Source organism: Bombyx mori, chromosome 19 (genome assembly GCF_030269925.1).
Source record: "Bombyx mori chromosome 19, ASM3026992v2".
Classification (NCBI taxonomy): domain Eukaryota; kingdom Metazoa; phylum Arthropoda; class Insecta; order Lepidoptera; family Bombycidae; genus Bombyx; species Bombyx mori.
Window position 1 is genome coordinate 4,345,148 of NC_085125.1, and position 19,872 is coordinate 4,365,019.

Below are 19,872 nucleotides of genomic sequence, written 5' to 3' on the forward strand. Positions count from 1 at the left end.
AAAAAAAAAAAAAAAAGAGTCGTGGCATTCCGTGTCAGACAGTAATTCTGTCCGTCTCAGTCAGTGAGTCTCTGTCAGTCAGTCAGTCGGTCTGTCGGTATGTGCAACGAAACTGTCGGTTTACCCTGTCATTGTGAAAGTTGTGTGTGTTGAGTTTCAATAATTATTATTGAAAAATTTTATTGACTAAACTGAGTTCAATCGAATACGAGTGATGACGAAACTACCGCTCAGCCATCCCTGACGTCTGCCGACATATATATATATAAAAATCAATTTCTTTTCAAATCATCGAATGATCTTTGTTACACATAAAGTAATAATTTAAAATGATTGGCACTATAAATACGAGTTTTTTTCTTTTTTGTAATTTTTCACATTGACACAAGTAAAACATGAAATGCTCAATTTACATCCTTAATTAAACGCTACGATATAGTTAATAGTTTTTATAATATAATATATTAATCATATTGGATAAATATAAACATGATCGCACACAAAATATTTAATATTTTCGAAACACATTGGAATAAATTAGATAAATATTGAACAACATCGACGAACACGACATTCAAACCTTTAAAAAAACAACACTTAGTTTTATTTAATATTACACGTTCATATTATTTCATACAAATATTTCCTTTTATTCTGGTGCTCCGTGTTGTGTTTAGATCTCGCTTCGAAACTATAGTTTCAGCTTTTTATAAAAAGCACGTATGTATACAATATTTTATTGTTACTCTAAAATATATAATATTAAATCTAAAGTTCTAGCTAGGTAGTCTGTCGTACATTACAATTATGACGACATAAAATCCAGTTCACACCGGTGTGGGCACATGGGACTAGTTTCATTCATTAGTGATCACACTAGGATTGTTTCCTTTAAAAATTCTATACGTAAACTATTTGTATACATTAAAAGTAGTGCCATAAGTAGGAAAAGATTAAATTTACGGTTCTTTAATACAAATTTTCGGACACCAGTGTGAGCGGGTGAGTTAAATGTAATTAGTTCTCTAAACACTTGACCCTGTGTCAGTCGTGGACTGCATCCGAGGCGCCCGCAGCGAGTCTCGGGATCAATTTCTATCTACGAAATTTAGAATCTACGCTCTACGCACGTAGTGTTTCAATCAGGCACTGCCTATTTATCGATATCGATAGAGGGCCCTACGCTACCTACCTAACTACTCTTGAGACAACTAAGATGATCATTGTAAAAATTTGGCAGTCACGACAATTAAGTGTACGAACGACAACTAGAGGGAGAGATGCTATAATACAAGGAGACTATTCTATCTAAATGATCGAAATTGTCGTCGGATATCCAACGCAAATGTACCGTTTGACGCCGGATAGTGACGCGCTCGAAGATACGGCGTTAGCCGAAGACGATAGAGAGGGAGATGGTGGGAAGGCACGAGGAGGGGCGGCGGTTTGCGGCGACGACTGCGATGTAACGCAGGAGTCGTCACCGCCGCGCGCAGTCAGAGCGGGAAGCAGCGCGAGGATCGGCGCGGCTCGCTGGCACCGCGACGCCGCAGCACCGCGCGCACTGACCGCACACTCGCCGCCTCACTAGCGCCACCGCACAGACGCTCCGGCTCGATTGGTTCTAGCTTGTGCATCGATGGGCGACTCGAAAGACGCGCACTTCCCCCCGCCGGTGTGGAGTTTCTCTCGGACGGTTCGTCTTCCAGGTCAATACGTCCGAGCTTCAGAGCGAGTGTGTATTCTGTTCGTTCTATCACGCTTGGCGGTTCCTCTTCGACGACAGTCGTGTCGGCGATGGTGGAGTCGGCCGCAGCTGAATCAGCACGCGGGGATTCAGCTTGCGCGGTAACAGAGAGATGTGTGCCATCGGAGGATGGCGAAGATGCCGCAGGGAAACGTCGTTCCGGAGTCGTGAATACGGAATCTGATGCCCAGCTGCGCGTCTCAGAATTCTGACGTAGCGTTTCATCGACGCTCCGTTGGGATGTGCGTCGACTGGCACGGGGACTTTCGTCGTCAATGGCGCGAAAATTAAGCGCGCTCAAATCTACGACACCCGCGTGACGACGAGATCCGTCTCTTCGAAATGAAGGTCGTTGTGAAGAAAACGCAGCGTCATAAAGCTCACAGAGACTGGTTCGATCCGAATGTGGTTCTTCGTAAAGAGTCAGATTCCTCGTTTCGGTAGCATCCGAAGGGGTCTCGTCTCGGTTTGATGTGGCTTCGCTGCGTTCCGAGATGTCGAATGTGAAACGAGCTTCAAAACGGTCCGGACTCAAAAGAGGCGCAGAACGTGAACAGTTAGATTGTTGACCATCACGATCTGACTCCAGTGGTAACGGTCTCATTCCGGCGCGGTGCGGTGACATGTCCTCGGAATCAGTCGAGCGGTCAGATCTTGCTGCATGGCACATGTGGCGGCGGCCGAGAGCAGGCTGGGAGCTGCACGGTGTGCGTCGACAGCACGTACGTTCGTGTCGGACGTCGGAGCCGCTGCTGCCGGTCGATTTCGAGTGTGGCGGTCGCTTGCGCCGATCATCTTCGCGTCCATATAAGGAGGTAAAATCCTCTGAACAGAATTTCTCGAAAAGCTCTTGGGAGCTCAGTCTCGTAGATCCGGTAGCGTTATAAAAAGCTTCGGTCGGAGAGCGAGGGGCCCGTTCGTAAAGAGCGCTCGAACTGGCTCGTTTCGATTTGTCCATTAAACCGAATTTATAAATTTTTGGCAATCGTCTTTCGAAAACACCTTGCGAATGGGCACGCGACGGACCGCGGGGTGCATCTCGGGGTTCCAAAACTCGATCCGAGGAACCGGCTCGAGGCGGCAGTTCCGGCGTCGGCCTATCGCACAGGTACGGCGGAGAGGCGACAAATTCTGGTTCGTAGTCATCTTCGTCGGGCGCTTCGGTGGAAGGGCCGGAGCGCTCGAGAGAGACGCGGGCGCAATCGCATTCCTCGTGCTCGTCGCTGACGTCGCCTTCGTCGAAGGAGGGGGCTCGAGGTCCGCGGCCAAAGGCTCGCCTGCGTTCATCCGCCGCGGCGTCGTCGTCTTCAAGGCGAATAGAGCGACGCAGCGGAGGGCGGTCCCGACGGGGACGACGAGGGGCTTCGACGGTAGCGGCGTGCGGCAGCTGAGGACGAGCGGGCGCGGGCAGCAGGCGGTCCAGAGAGAGCCCGCGGCGAGGGCGCTGGGGCCGCTTGTGGTCGCGCGGCGCCGCGGAGGGGCTGGTCTCCTCCGGCGTCGTGGGTAGCGCCGCGCCGCGCCCGAACTCGATGAACCAGAGTTCGTCTTTGAGTTCGCACTCTCACTTTTTTTCGTTCATATCTTTATTTAAATAGTGCAACACGTAATGGAGAACTAGATCGTAGCAGTACTTGTATTCGGTCTGCAAGAAAAAAGAGGGTGTTTATAACGATTCCATTGAAAAGAGTAAATTAAAAAGTATGTAGTTTTGATACCATGTTCTCGACGAGCTGTGGCCGGTGTCGTCGAACAGTCTTCACAGCTTGAAACACGTCCACCTCGCCGTGCTTTATGACTTGTTCGATGCACGCGTTGGCTGCGCAGTAGACCCCGGCCCGGCTGCGTCCATCCCTTAATAAAATAGCTATAGTTATAAAAATGTGTAATCTATATATGTAAACATAAAAAAGAATTGCTGTTGGCTCCATCAAAGTCAATGTCACAAAGTGGGTGGCGGCATACACAAGTCATGCTTTCCATGGATTCTAAGCTATAGCAAAAAAGCACACTAGCCTTAAGTAGAAACATCTAATAATAGTTTATTACACGTACAGATTCGTCAATATACATATAAATATATTGGGTACTTCAGAATCAATCCATATATATAAAAATGAACTGATGTTCGTTAGTCTCGCTAAAGCACGAGAACGGCCAGTCAGTAGGTTCTTATTAAATATTTTCAAAGATCTTCATTTTGACTTACGGTGATACAACGCAGACTGGTCCGTAGTCTGTCCGCTGTCGCCAGCGTTCCACCATGTTCATCAGCTCCACTAGTGAATTGGTCGATGACGGAACCTTGTGGCCCATTGGCCAACACGTCAATTGGAATAGTTGCACTGTTTTCGTTGGAGCTTTGACTCCAGCCATCAGTTCAGTCAGTGAAATTATCTGATTACAAAGAAAAAGAATCGATTTCAACGGAGACACAATACTCCTAGGCCGACGCCCTAACTGCATTCACAACCCACGCCTAATGTGCGTTTATTCAAACCTTTTTCAATTTGCACAGACTTTCAAAAGAATAAAGTTTTATTCAACAAGAATAAAAGTTTTTTTTTCCAAATCCACAAAATGATTCAGTCCTTTATCATGATTCAATCACAGTGCGATTGTTTCGGGGCCAGTAATTTTATTGAAATTTTCATTAATTTCTTTCATTTATTTGGCTACCTTTATCTTTAAACTTTTTTATAGATCAAAACGAAGCGATTATTAAAAACGACAAATTAATTGGACTAGCAAAAATGTCGCAGCAGCTAGGCTAGTTTTTTTTTTATAAAATACAGACATATCAAATACTAAATGAATATAGAAATAAATCGGATGATACAATCTAATTTATAATAACAAATAATATATCAATAAAACAATCCACAATAAAAGCCATACCTTCTTATTGATCCTAAATATCCAAGTCTTAATATTAGTATAATGATTATGAGATACGTGATCTATTGTAAAAACTGGTCCATATTTCTTAGAATGCCGTCCCTCGGGCCAAAACGGCGGGTATTGTTGCTGAAAAAAAAAATAATATATTGTTATTTTCAAGTGAATAATATCATGTTGATTATTAAGCTGTAAATAACACAAAAAAGCTTTAAGCTCTTGACAGTACGGCCCATATTGCGTCAATGTACACATTTTCAATCTAGGTTACACCATGTCATAACAGTCAAGGGTCACATATATAATTATTGTAATTATAATGTATAATAATGTTATTAATTAAAAGAAAAAAAATACCTATTTGACCATGTATTCTTATAATGAATTAATAGTTTTAAGCTCACACATCTAATATTTTATTGTTTCAAAAGTAATAAGTTTAGTCCACCCCACACTTTTGCGGAGAAGCAAAATCGACAACTTCATTATTGCTTCATGCTTAGACAGATAGAACAGATTATTGCCATGCTCACATCGAGCATCCCGCGGTTTTAATATACTAATCTAGACTATATTTCTTTCTATTCAGAACGATGGTCGTCTTTTTAATCTATACTAATATATAAATATACAGTGGTTTTTACGGATGTTCCGTTATAACTACTGAACCATGCATTCGATTGACTTCAAACTTGGTATCCGTGTAGAAAATACATGTACTTAATGGATAGGCTAATATTTATATGAGTATTGGACTCCCTACATCAGTTGCGGGGGCGTTAATGATGAGAATCTTTGTGGGGGTGAGAAATAATAATGTTAATTTTAAATGCCCAGCGAATCGGACGGGTACAGCTAGTCGCTTATAAAATTCCTCATTTCACAACGCCCTCCATACCGCCAAAGACAAAACCAGACGGCGAAAAATCGTGCGTTAGAAGCTGATACAGAAGGACGGTTACGACCCTCAGCAGTGAGGTATACGACGCAAGAAGGAAGATAAAATAGTAGTTGAGTGTACTTACAGAATTCTTCGGTGGAACACATAAAACAACGACCGCAGCGCATTCATAATCGTATACTAAAGACCAAAACTCCCCTTGAGTCATCATCAGAGGCCATTCCGTCACTATGTACTCACGAGGCTTGGTGTATCCCTGTGAACAGTATTATATCGGTTAGAATTAGGAACCCAAACGGTATATATCTGCCGCGTAGATTTAATGCAGCCCTATTTGATAGATTTGAAATAAATTGAAATTCAATAATAATTGTGAAGTCTACGGGTTTCAGTGAAAACTTAATAATAAATATTATTTAAATTAAACTAATGTAATAACTAAATTCAGACCCATAAGCACTTCAGCCAATCTGCTATGAACAAGAAAATAAATTTAAAAGAAAATAAGTTTTAAATACATCATAAGTAAACAATATATTTTGAAGAGTTCGACGTGCAACTTAAACCGTAGATATAATCAACTGAGTTTCTCTCTGTATCTTCTCAGGAGATCGCGATTCCGATTCGGTGTTACATTTAATGAAGGGCTGTTAGTATTAGTAAGTCCTCTTAGGTAGATTTTTTCCCTACCTATTCGCTTTTTACTGGTGGTAGGACGTCTTGTGAGTCCGCACCTGTAGGTACCACCACCCTGCCTATTTCTGCCGTGAAGCAGTCATGCGTTTCGATATGAAGGGTGGGGCAGCCGTTGTAACTATACTAAGACCTTAGAACTCGTATCTCGAGGCGGGTGGTGGCATTTACGTTGTGGATTTCTGTAGGCTCCGGTAACCACTTAACACCAGGTGGGCTGAGAGTTCGTCCACCGACCTACGCCATAAAAAAAAAAGGTAGCCTAAGAGTTGTACGCCAGCTACACCGAGACGGATAGATGAGCTCACGGGCTCAGCCTGATAGAAGTTATTAACACTAGCCCTAACAAGAGCATTGCTTCGCACAATTTACCACTGGATCGGAATTGCGACCTAATAAGATTCGGCGAACGAACCTACCAGTCCGCGCGTAATTGAAGTAGCCCCTTAGGCAACAAATCAGAAACAACATAATGTAAATCAGTTTAACCACAACAATAAAAGCGAGCTATTTACAGTTAGATCAATTGAAATTCATAAATTGTAAATTGATCAAGATTAATAGTACATTGTGCATCAAGGGAGAAAAGTAGGACATTTCCTGCCTAGCCTTCATAGCCTTCGGCTCGGGTGGCAATTTTACACGCGGGAGGAAATGTCCTACTTTTTTCCCGCGGTGCACATACTATTTTTTCTCCTACTAGGCCGAAAGTTCGTGGAGAATCGGGCCGGGTTCAGGGGCGAAGCCCCGGTGGGGTCCAGCGGGAGGAAAAGTTAGACTTTCTTCCCTGTACAGCGGGAGGAAAACCGAACTTTCGGCGTAGGTAGGAGAAAAAATAATTATTTTAAACTTTTCAAATAATATTTGTGTTGTTATAATTTTACTTACATCCACGAACACGGCGTTGATGTAATCAGTGAAACTGTTTCCTTGAAATGATGTCAAATAGGGACGAAAATTGTCAGCTGAAAAATAGAAACATTAGAGTTTTCTGAAACAAAATTCCAGCCTATTGTATTATGGGATGCTCTCACACGCACATTTGATATAAGGTCGTGTTGGATGTGGCACCGGTACCCATGTAGGTAATCTGGCCTATTTCTAGGGTGAAGCAGTTATGTGTTCTCGCTTGAAGGTTGAGCCAGGCGGTACGTGGGACGCCCTCTGGCTAGATGGTGCAATGACTTCCGATGGGTGGCCGGCCAGAAGTGGATGAGGAAAGTCGAAGACTGGGCTCAGTTGTGTGGATTGGGATAGGCATATGTCCAGCAGGGGACGGTTGTGGGCTAATGATGATGATGAAGGCACTACACAATTGAAACTTTGATGTCTTTGTTTCATTCATGTAGCGGCATTCAGTTTGTGAGGTCTATAGCCTTTTTTGTGGCGCTGAATTTTTTATAAAGTGCCCACACTACGGTGACGTACGGTCTGGTAAATAGGGATGTTCCATATGGTTTCATCGTTTTAATCGATGTTTTTAAAATCGGGTTAAGTAAAAATTTCGCCTATTGTTACTGGCAATCCGTTTATAACATGTGCGCTGTGAGCTGATACACAAATGGAGGGCAAAATAATTGTTACTTACGGGGCACCACTAGCACATCGCGGTTCTTTTCCCGATTATCACCTCGATGGCCTCCAGCGCAATCCCCTATCGTGAACCTCGGTGTTTGTTTACATATTTGCTGGTATTCCTTTTGGTATTCATTGAGCTTCGTGACGGGGTCCCTCTGGGATTTTTGCTTCAGCCTTTGCGACAGTTCGGAGACTGGAAACCATGAAATACCGCAGACGACGTGTTCCTCTAACGTATCGTAGACAAATTTGTATTGTTCCTATTAACAATAGAAATATAATGCCGAATTAATTGATGGAACATTAGTAATATCACATTGATTTTTTTTATATGGTATCTCTAGGATAGATTAAATTTTTATTAGGGATTTCATACCTCGTTTTCAATAAGCCCTTTTCGGGATTCCCGGAGTTTTTTCAAACATCCGAAGACATCAAAGCTGTCTTCCTCTTCAGCTAGTTCCAAATTCGCGTCGATAGCTAAGTACACGCCCGATCTACCTCCACCATCACTGAAATATATAAAATTATTAGTTTACGTTTCTGATAATATGTAAAGAAAAACTTTCATTGTCTAGAACTCTTTAGTTTTCTAAAAAGGATTTTTCTAAAAAGGTAGGTAGGTTTATTGATTCTGAAGTACCCAATATCACTATATGTTTATTGACCAAATCTGTAGTGTAATACACGTTTCTACTTAAAGCTAGTGTGCTTTTTTGCTATTGAAATGCTATTTTGAAAACATGACTTGCGTATGTAGCCACCCACTTTGTGACATTGACATTGATGGAGCCAAGTTCCGGTAACCGCTAAGCACCAGATGAGTTATGAATTTCTCTACCTATCTAGAAAAAAAAATAATTAAAAAAAGTACAATATACTTACTTGCAGTGCACGACCATGGGTCCTGCTGCAGGGTTGACGGCCAGCCTCCTGCCAACCACCGCTCTGACACGTCTCCTGAACTCGAGGAGCGCGTTGCTGAATGGACACGTGTGAGAATGCCACTGCGTATAATGGAACTGCAGAATGAACCTCTCTTCTATCACCACCTACAGTATTATTTAGGTCTCAAAAACAAATGTTACTTACTTTTGTTGATTAATTTATCCGTCGATGTAAGTAATATGAAATCACGGATATCTCATCAGAAATTGAAACCACCTAAATTATTTCATCTTTCCCTTTCTTGTTCATGCTTACTTTTAATTGTTACAGTTTTTGAATTTATCACCATACAGTCTAAATATTGAAGTCGTCGTGGCCTAATGGATAAGACGTCTGGTGTATTCGTGTTGAGCGATGCACCGGTGTTCGAATCCCGAAGGCGGGTACCGATTTTTCTAATGAAATACGTACTCAACAAATGTTCGCGATTGACTTCCACGGTGAAGGAATAATATCGTGTAATGAAAATCAAATCCGCAAAATTATAATTTGCGTAATTACTGGTGGTAGGACCTCTTCTGAGTCCGTCCGGGTAGGTACCACCGCTCTGCCTATTTCTGCCGTGAAGCAGTAATGCGTTTCGGTTTGAAAGGTGGGGCAGCCGTTGTAACTATACTTGAGACCTTAGAACTATCTCAAGGTGGGTGGCGCATTTACCTCGTAGATGTCTATGAGCTCCAGTTACCACTTAACACCAGGTGGCCTGTGAGCTCGTCCACCCATTTAAGCAATAAAAAAAACACCGTACAGTACTATACAGTCTTCGTGACGTCACATTTGTCTTATTAATTTTATGGTATACAATATATTTACACCCATGATAAGAGCAAGCATCCCCTTTTTAAATTGCTTAAGAAATTTACTTATTTTTTTGGTGTTTTTTTTTTTAATTCAACATTATACTGCGGAAAAGAGAAAAACTTACACCCTTCTCAGTCTTATAAAGTCGGAAGGTTCTTATGAAGAAATTGGCGAGTTCCTCTTCTTGCACGATGCCGACGCTGATGTCTCCGTACGTTTCATCTTTCTCTTTGTTTGGTGGCCAATACTGGACGCACATAACCTAAAGAACAATTAGCATTAAATTAAGTAGTGAACAAAACCCTTTAAGACTATACCTATGTATTTATTTGAATTGGTTCCAAAGGCTCTGCAGCTGTTAGAACAAAAATTCAAATTCTGAAAATTATACTAAATTTCTCATTTCAAAAATCTATCAGGTGTTATTGGAAACGTAATGAGGAATTCTTTACTAGGACGCGAACAGTTTTCTTCAAAGTAATAGTGGTAGGGCGTCTTATAAGCCCGCGCTTGTAGGTAGCACCACCTAACGTGTTTGTAGCATGAAGTAATAATGTGCTTCGGTTTCAATGGTTAGGCATTGTATTGTAAAATTGAGACTTTAGTCTCAACGTGGGTGGCTGCATTTACCTTGTTGATATCTATGGGTTACTGTGCCCACTTAAGACCAGGTGGGCCGTGAGCTCGTCTACCCATCAAATAAAATTTTTTTTTATTACAACTAGGGGCGTCGCTTGCTCGTGTAAATACATAAGCAATCAAAATTTTTATGTTTAAATAGGGGAGTACGAAAAATATTGAATGTTATATTGATGGTCTCATATACGTTACAAACCTACAAGGATGGGCTTTTTTTTGTTTATTTCAATTCCAATAGGTTTTTGTGCTTTGGCTAAAGGGTACTAGTTGATCCAGAAAGGACGAGATGTGATTTGGTTTGAATGCAGTACAACTGTTGAACAAATAATATTGGGACGTTAATCTTATGTTTGACGGTGGGTTGTGACGTGACTATCTTAAAAAAAAAACAAAATTCAAAGATTTTATTTGAGGCACTAGAATTATTGCTTCGGTTCATTCATTTTCCAATTGATGTCAATTATACTTTAGGTTTCAATATAGATAAAGGTATCTCAGAATCAACTATTAAATACATTATCAAATAATATCACAAAATAAATACTGCAGAAACAAACAATGTACACCAAACAATAGTTGTCAAGTTCTACTATCTGGTCAGTGTTGACCACACAATGAAACTCACAAATACTCGTCAATACGATGCCCTCTATTGTGCCAACTTTATTTGGACTGCCAATAAATGATTTGATAAAGGTAAATGTCACTATTTTCTCTCATTGAAAAAACCAGGTAAATAAATTCACCTGTCCTATTTCCTATGGGTGTGTTCGCAAATAAAAGTGTCGATTGACGCGTTTTGTTTTTTTTTTGTTTCATTCTATCGGTAGACAGACAAGCGCCGTTCGGATTGTCGATAATCCCGGTCTCACGGATCGTTTGGAACCTCTGGGTCTGCGGAGGGACTTCGGTTCCCTTTGTATTTTGTACCGTATGTTCCATGGGGAGTGCTCTGAGGAATTGTTCGAGATGATACCGGCATCTCGTTTTTACCATCGCACCGCCCGCCACCGGAGTAGAGTTCATCCATACTACCTGGAGCCACTGCGGTCATCCACAGTGCGTTTCCAGAGGTCTTTTTTGCCACGTACCATCCGGCTATGGAATGAGCTCCCCTCCACGGTGTTTCCCGAGCGCTATGACATGTCCTTCTTCAAACGAGGCTTGTGGAGAGTATTAAGCGGTAGGCAGCGGCTTGGTAGAGCCCCTGGCATTGCTGAAGCCCATAGGCGACGGTAACCATTCACCATCAGGTGAGCTGTATACTTGTCTGTCTACAAGGGCAATAAAAGAAAAAAAAAAAAAAGCGCTTATCGAATAGAACAGTTGAGCTCAGGAAAATATTTTTCATATTTTCTTTTGCTTAAATATCGGAACGAGCAGGTGGACCAGTTAAGTGACTACTAGCGGTAGGCAGCGGCTTGGCTCTGCCCCTGGCTTTGCTGAAGTCCATGGGCGACGGTAACCACTGACAATAAGGTGGGCCGTATAAAAAAAAAAACTGGAAAACGTCGATGTCACAACTTGAATGGCGCCACTCATCTGGCGACGTAAGACCGAAGGTCAATTGTTTTGCAACAAGGTTGCTACATGCTCCAAATTGGAATATGTTAACGATAGAAATAAGCAAGGTGATACTTATTCGATTTCTAACACCCCCTGGCAGCAATAGATATGTCAGTGAGCAAGCGAAAACTAAAACAATATTTTTGTACACTTTTTTTTTTAATTTCCTGAGTACACAGATAGATGAACATGCATTGCAGCACATATACAGGGAAAGGTACTTTTTTTTATTGCCCTTGTAGGCAGACGAGCATACGGCCCACCTGATGGTGATTACCGTCGCCCATGGACTTCAGCAATGCCAGGGGCAGAGTTAAGCCGCTGCCTACCGTTATTAAAATAAACTCCTTTGTTCAATGCCTGGATACGTTGAAGATTTTACAATTAGTTAAGGATTCAGCAGTAGAAAACTAATTATGATTTTTATTGGCAAAGCTGAGCTTACGAGCCCATATGCCCCACCTGATTGTGATTGTGGACCTTGAGACGTAGCCGTAAAGTTTCAATTGTCTTATCATAATGACGCATCAGATCATGTACGAATGCTTCGAAACATAGATAATAATATGTTATCTATACAGACTTGCTGCTACATGAATTACCCTGGTATCAGGTGCTCCTACTGTTTCTAACAATACTCACTTTAATGAAGTCGAATGTCTTAGTGAGCATGACAATGGCGGCGGCTCGTTCCTGCCAGATCATCCGCCAGAAATCCACGACTGTGTCTTCGGTTGGCCCCTGAGTTACTATGTACGCCTTAGGCTTTAATAAACTCTGTGAACAAAGGAATGGTCGCTAGTATTTAGGGCATACCCCATCCTGTAGACCGAATGGTAAACAGTCGACGTCGCCCAAAATACGTCATTACGGATCCTCCAGATCCATTAACGCTGCTTTTAGGTACCACAAGCACCGGTCACCGTCCTCGTCGAATCCGTCGCTTGCAACGAAGGGCTCAACAAGCGAATTAACCCATAGATACAGCCCACTGAGTTTCTTACCGGATCTTCTCAGTGGGCCACGTTTCCTATCTGGTGGTAGATTCTGCGAAGCACTGCTCTTGTTAGGGCCAGTGTTAGCAACACTCCGATTTGAGCTCACCTACACGAAATAGCCTCTCAAGGCTATCACCATAGGTAGGAAAAAAGAATAAAGAAAAGTATTTAGGGGTGTTTTGGAACTGCAACAAAAAATTAAGATTTTCAAGAAAAAATCCGTGAGTTTAATGGAAAAAAAAAAGGTTCGTTGTTAGTTTTGTCAAATCTATATACTAGTTTAAAACGAGACATTACCTTTATAAACAAGTTATAGGTTCTGGAAACTGTTCATCGTGCATATTATTAACTTGATCAAACAGATTTTATTTGAAATTTTCTTTTGCGTTCTTTTTAGAATCTTTAGAATTTTACATATTTATTATTTAAAATAAATAGGGGAAGTATATACGACTTTAGAGGAACATAATTCCTACTGTCTACTTTCTAGAATAAAAGATCAGACGCTGTTTTAAGATCTTATTTAATCTATTAGAGGATATTACTGACATCCCACGTGATTTAAATCAGGTATTTTTCATCCCTCACATCGATATGCTCGGGTCAGCTACTATGTACCACGGAAGAGCAGCTCGTGCGCTGGACGGAACACTTTACTAAGTTGCTGTCCAAATGTCAGTCCCAACCCACAGACGGAATATCAGTACCCGACTTGCCTTTGGATATACCTATTGCACCGCCCACCTTTAATGAAATAGTAAAGGCAATTAAGCAGCTGAAACCAGGTAAGGCCACCGGTATTGACAATATCAATGCCGAAATGCTGAAGGCTGATGCACCGAGATCTGCAAGCTTGCTATATCCGCTCATCGTAAGGATTTGGGAGACTGAGCAAATACCGTCTCAATGGAAGCAGGGACTGCTCGTGAAAGTTCCGAAGAAGGGCGATTTGTCTTCTTGTGACAACTGGAGAGGCATTACACTTCTTCCTTGCGCTGCAAAGGTCTTGGCTAGATTACTTCTAAACCGGATGTCCAAAAAGATCACTGGAACTCTTCGGGAGGAGCAAGCAGGTTTCTTACCGGGCAGATCATGCACAGACCATACAAACACTCTTCGCATCCTCATAGAACAAAGTGTCGAATGGCAGACTGAAATGATTCTTACGTTTGTAGACTTTGAGAAAGCGTTTGACACTGTACAGTGGAGCAAAATGTGGACCTGCTTAAAACAAAGAGGTATACCAAATAAAATCATTGGTATAATCCAGGCCTTATACAGAGGTAGTACATGTAGAGTCGTGCATGACCAAGTCCTGGGAGCCCCTATTGAGACGACAGCGGGTGTTAAGCAGGGCTGTCTCCTGTCTCCGTTACTATTCATTATGTTACTGGATGACATAATGCGGGAAGTGGTGACGACACCTCGGGGCATTGAATGGAGCGAAAATATCTTGGAAGACCTTGACTATGCAGATGACATAGTGTTGATGACGCCAACTTTGGATCAAATGCAAGCAAAACTTGAAGACCTCCGTATATCTGCGGAGAAAAGAGGCTTGCGTATCAACACCAACAAAACTGTCGACATGCGAGTAATGTCAAAAAATACTACTCCCTTAAAGCTCCAAGACTGTGTGTTGAAGTCAGCACATAAGTTTACATATCTGGGGAGCTCCATATCAAATCAGGGTGGTTCGGACGAAGATATAGAGATACGAATTAGGAAAGCCAGGTATGCCTTCGCGCAGTTGAAACCAGTCTGGGAGTCAAGTGTCATGACTCGTCGGATCAAGCTGACCCTGTTCGACTCCATTGTCAAGAGTGTTCTCCTGTTCTGATGTGAGACCTGGAGAGTGACCAAGACACTCACGAACCGACTGCAGGTATTTGTAAATAAGTGCTTGAGGTCGATACTCCGCATATTCTGGCCAGTCACTATCTCTAATAAAGACCTTTGGACTAAATGCGACCAAAATCCCATCGCGCAAGACATTGCTCATCGGAAATGGCGTTGGATAGGACACACTCTACGGCGCAGCGGAGACAACGCAGCATCAATCGCGTTTGAGTGGCAACCGCTTGGCAGGAGAAGACCTGGTCGCCCTGTACACACTTGGCGACGCACCGTAGAGAGTGAGATGAGGACTGCCAACGTGACCTGGAGTGATGTCAAGGAGCAAGCGCAAGACAGAGTAAAGTGGAGACAACTTGTGAGGGCCTTATGTACCAGCGGGGTACCCTAGGACTACAACAACAACAACAACAACATCGATATGTGTAATTAGTTATATTTAATTCGATTCACTATTGAATAAGGGTTCACATTATAGTTCGAAATTAAAATGAAAGTAACGATGCATCTCTGTACTAACTCTGAAACACATCGAACATTGAACATCATCTGCCATAGGTAGCATTTTCGCCAATAAAACACCAGAGCCAATAACTGAAGTAATATCTAGTTATGGCACCTTCGTATCTGATTAAACGTAACGAAGATTTTATGCGGTGTAAAAACGTTTATAAATGTTTAGTGCTTGAACACAGGGCTTGGTCTGGTATATTACAGTTCTTTATGACTTCATAAAAAAATAATGAGCTCCATTGAGTTGGTATATTGAGCGACCAAACGCAGATTCCGCTTTAAATGGCAATCGTAAAATATTTGCATTCGGTACGATAGTGAATGATGGGTAATGAATATCGAATTTTTCGTTGAATGACGTTTGAGCGGTAATGTAATTACGGGAATTCGAAAAGGCCACAATTTTCAATCACAATACATCGGAAGACGAAGGCCTGACAAAGACTATAATGGATAATTCGGGTATAGGCTACTGACTAATTACTGTAATGTCTATACAAGAGGTAATTACAAGAGGTAAAGTATTACAAGAGGCAAATACAAGAGGTAATTATGGATGAAGAGAGAAGAATTATCGATATACGACCAAAAGTGCCTTTGGTGACTGAAATGTTGGGAAATACCTAGTAGCCCCTTAGTTTTAGAACTTTGATATATTGACATTTTAGTGTCAAATAGATGGCACGGTCCACCTCAAGAGTAATACATGTGCCTTTACAGACTCTTAAAGCACACAATGCTAGTAAAGTTTGTAAGTAAGGGTCTGGTTATTCATGATATCATTGAAAAATATTATCCAATTAACCTTTTTTGCTTTGGAATTGCAAAGCTATTTTTCAAATGATACGCGAAGCTCAACCATTAGTACAATAATGTGTTCGCTAACAAGATTATTTCTCGGATACCTTTAATATCCTCCTATATTGGACTGAAGTGGCTGACGTTACAAATTCTAATTTACTTTATCATCTAGAAGTTTCGTTTTGTTATGTTTTTAAAAATGGTTTGTGATTATATTCTAAATACGAATGAAGGTCGACTTTAGGTTGCAGGAATTGTCTTTCCATTTGCTATTATTATTTTAGTTACATGTCAACAGTCTGATAATGACAATAGCTAAATAATAAAAGGCGATAAATTCGCCGACAAACAGTCTTATAATCTACGGTAGAGATCTACGGAGCATTGCTTACTCGTTGTTTTAAAAGTTTACATAGTCATGTTCCCAATCAGTGTTGGAATATAAGTCCGATTGAGATGACTGTTAAAAATATCATTCTTAAGGTCTTATTCATTTTTATAATGAAACAAATGAAGATGCATAGGTCTCTGTTCTACAAGCGTTATATTTCTGGGCACCGAATTGGAGATCCCCAGTTTTACATAGTTGGCATTAGCAATGTTCACTGGCTCTCAAGTTTCCAAGCATCGTGCCAAAAGATCATATGCGTAAAGACCCAACTTAAAAAAGGCACAAATCTTTTTCAAGGACACAAAGAAAGTAACGTAAATGCACAAAATTACGGTATCCTAACCTTATTCACTCAAAGGATATTTTGTCACTAAAGAGTCGATCACAGGACTATGGAGACTCACTTTGTGCAACAATGTGTTTGATCATTAACGTTGAACGTGATCCCAATTTCAATGTGGAAGGGTCTTATTGAACGTAAGATCGGCGTACGTGAGCCAAAAAGGGGTACAATGGATTGAGTTCGTTTCTAAAAGCAAAGAGGGTGCTGCTACAGTCTTTAGAATTTTAGAAAAATTGAAGTGTTAAGTGGTGAGGTAATTGTCGTCGTCGAAGATGGAGCTCAGTAGCGTATATTAGCTGGACGTAGTCAGTGTAGACAGATTTGATGGCTGTTGATGATAATGATGGTGATGAGGTAGACTATTAAAACCAATAGGCGTCGAGAGGAATATTGTTAAGTTTTTATGAATAACAAAAAAGGCAAGGTCTTTTACTGACTGGGTGTAATTATTCCGATTTTGGATATATGCAAAGTTATCTTGAAAATGTCGTTAGCGTGAATCAGGTGATATATCAAATATCTTGTGTTCTATAAATTGGAACTACCGCTACAAGTGTAATAAGTGGATTGTAGAGTTAGTTCATTGCAAATGGATATTATAGCAAGACAACGGCTTAACATTTTTGGGTGGAATTGAGAGAGGTTTTTCTGTCCCTTTCGCACATATGAGTTTTGTATATTATAGTTTATCCCGTGTCGTGTTTACATAATAAAGTAATTAATAATTAAATACTCACATCTATGTAAGAAGCGTTTATATAATCCGAGTCTGGTTCCCGGTCTATAGTGTCTAGCACCACTCTGTTGTAATCATCTGGGAAAAAACACCAAATGATTATTACACGATATAAACACACAAACATTAGTCGATGCACAGTGTACTTAATTCTAAAATGAAGATATTATGTTTATTAAGTGAAAAGATTTTATCACTTGCCTTCATAATATAATTAATGCTTTTGGAATGCTTTGCATGTTAATTTTGTGATTGAATTAAACTTGCTAGGACTAATATTGATGTGAACTTAAGCTTGTTTATACTTTACATTTGACATATGATTAATAGATAGTAAATATATTGTAATTTTACAAAATACTGGGGCTTGAAAAAAAAGTTATAAATGTTAATATATAATTTGTAATTTACTTCGTTTCTGTCAAAATGAACTTACAGGTAAATTGAGACATAATAATTAATGATATTTTCGGGATTACTAGGCTTACTATATACTATTACTAGAATATGTATAGATAGATAGATCTATTTAGTAGAATTGGAGATATCAAAAAGTCTAACTTTAATTTAAAAATCTAAAATAATCTTCATCTCGATTTTACATAGGTGAGTCGCGTCGCACATGTTTTGGTCAAAGTACAGAAAGCGAACAGGTGCTGTGAACCGTAACAAACTGGGAACAATAACCGCGGGGACCGCAAATTCCCTTTGTGTCACGCTCACGACAAATTGCAGACGACGAAGGATTCTAGACGAAGTATTCTAGACGTTTCTCTGGCTCTCAGCTCGTAGTGTTTGCATACTTAAATCCTTGCGTCTTATATAATACATGCTTCGGATATTTTAGGTTCGAAAGCTGCTTCTAATCAGAAAACGCGTTAACTGGTCACCGAAGGCCATAGATAGCCACTAGGCGCTGTAAAGAAATGCACTACACGGAGGAATAGACACCTAGACGGTAAACAATATTATTACTCCTTTTCTCGTGTTTTTTTTATTATTTTTTTTATTTTTTTATTGTTACATGTTTGGACGAGCTCACGGCTCACCTGATGTTGAGTGGTAACCGTAACCCATAGACATCTACAAAGTAAATGCGGCCACCCATCTTGAGACAAAAACGGCTGCCCCGCCCTTCAAACCGAAACGCATTACTGCTTCACGGCAGAAATAGGCAGGGTGGACCTGTGTGGACTTGCAAGTCGTCCTACCACCTATTGTCATTATTCTATCGCCTTATGCCTATAATGTCAAGAATCTATATATTAATACGTGAAGCAAAAACTTTGTATCCCTTTTTACGAAAATAGCGCGGACGGAGGAGTATGAAATTTTGCACACTTATAGAGAATATAGAGAAGAAGTGCACAATGCTAATATTTTTTTTAAATAATGCATAAAAGATACATTAAACCAATAAAGAAAACATTACACACACTACATACCATGTATTTGACGCACACACGCATCCATACTATTTATTGTCAAACTTTTGTTCTTGGCGTCTGTTGTCAAATTGAGAATAGATAAAATATTGCTTGTCTTTGTTAATATTTTTTATAGTGGCGAAATTTGTGATCATAGAAGTATAAAATACAATCATAATAGTGTACAAACTTACAATTCCAATTAATTATAGTCGAATTTCGACTACTGCGGGACCTCTAGTTATTTGAAGTGTACATCATCTCATACATTAAATGTCAAAAACATAAAATGCTTATTTCAACTCGTTACCGCTCTCACGAGAGCGACGCTGGTGTAGATTCGAATTTGCAATTGAATTTATAGGATGCCAACGGCGGATTGATATGCGAGTTTGACACACAACGCTTATAGAATCGCAATACTGGAATCACTTAGCTCGGATACAATGTGAACTTACTCGTACCTTCCACATTTCTTGATAGAGTAATGAATTCTCACCACAGTGATGCAGCATAGCCTCGACATGTATTTATTTGTAATGAGGGTTATAGAGAATATTTAGTTGAAGGTAATTTGTCGGCTGTGCCTCTAACATAGCCGATGTCCACGAGCCATCATCAATGTCTTTCATAGCTGCATGCTACTCCACATACAGAGGGTATTGCAATAAACTCCAAGCAAACTCGTAATAGGGCAATATAAAAATAACCGTACTCACAAGGTATAACTTTTTGATTCTGATTTTTGTGTAGATTTGTCTTCTTCGTTGCGTGCCGGCACAACTGCATCTCGACCTTGATCGCAGTCTGTAACAATAGAAAACCAAACATTAAAGAACCCATTCACAGTTAATATACCATTAATCTAGGTTTCTTTTTAGGGCTGACTCGGTGGTGCAGTAGTTAGTGGCTCTGACTTTTGCGCCGGGGGTCATGGGCTTTCGATTCCCACATCGGTCGAGCATTCGTGTGATGAACTGTTTGCTCTTTGTCTGGGCGTTTATTATCTATATATGCATATATTTAGACCTATTTCAATTT

General features: G+C 40.7%; 2 protein-coding genes across 3 annotated transcripts in view; both read right to left on the bottom strand.

Annotated features, from left to right (window-relative positions):
* LOC692988 (aldehyde dehydrogenase) overlaps nt 1-19,872 on the bottom strand; it is a 423,296-nt gene that overhangs the window by 164,175 nt on the left and 239,249 nt on the right. The gene's annotated exons all lie outside the window — the stretch shown is intronic.
* LOC101735492 (receptor-type tyrosine-protein phosphatase kappa) overlaps nt 494-19,872 on the bottom strand; it is a 161,277-nt gene continuing 141,898 nt past the window's right edge. Inside the window, exons 5-17 of the mRNA XM_012696572.4 lie at nt 19,551-19,638; nt 17,406-17,482; nt 12,411-12,545; nt 9,688-9,825; nt 8,700-8,866; nt 8,191-8,326; nt 7,825-8,074; nt 7,125-7,201; nt 5,668-5,799; nt 4,643-4,771; nt 3,954-4,141; nt 3,463-3,598; nt 494-3,389 (exon numbers count right to left, since the gene is read on the bottom strand). Of these exons, the coding sequence (XP_012552026.2) occupies nt 3,309-3,389; nt 3,463-3,598; nt 3,954-4,141; nt 4,643-4,771; nt 5,668-5,799; nt 7,125-7,201; nt 7,825-8,074; nt 8,191-8,326; nt 8,700-8,866; nt 9,688-9,825; nt 12,411-12,545; nt 17,406-17,482; nt 19,551-19,638 (1,734 nt within the window). The 3' untranslated portion in view covers nt 494-3,308. The remainder of the gene's footprint in view (nt 3,390-3,462; nt 3,599-3,953; nt 4,142-4,642; nt 4,772-5,667; nt 5,800-7,124; nt 7,202-7,824; nt 8,075-8,190; nt 8,327-8,699; nt 8,867-9,687; nt 9,826-12,410; nt 12,546-17,405; nt 17,483-19,550; nt 19,639-19,872) is intronic.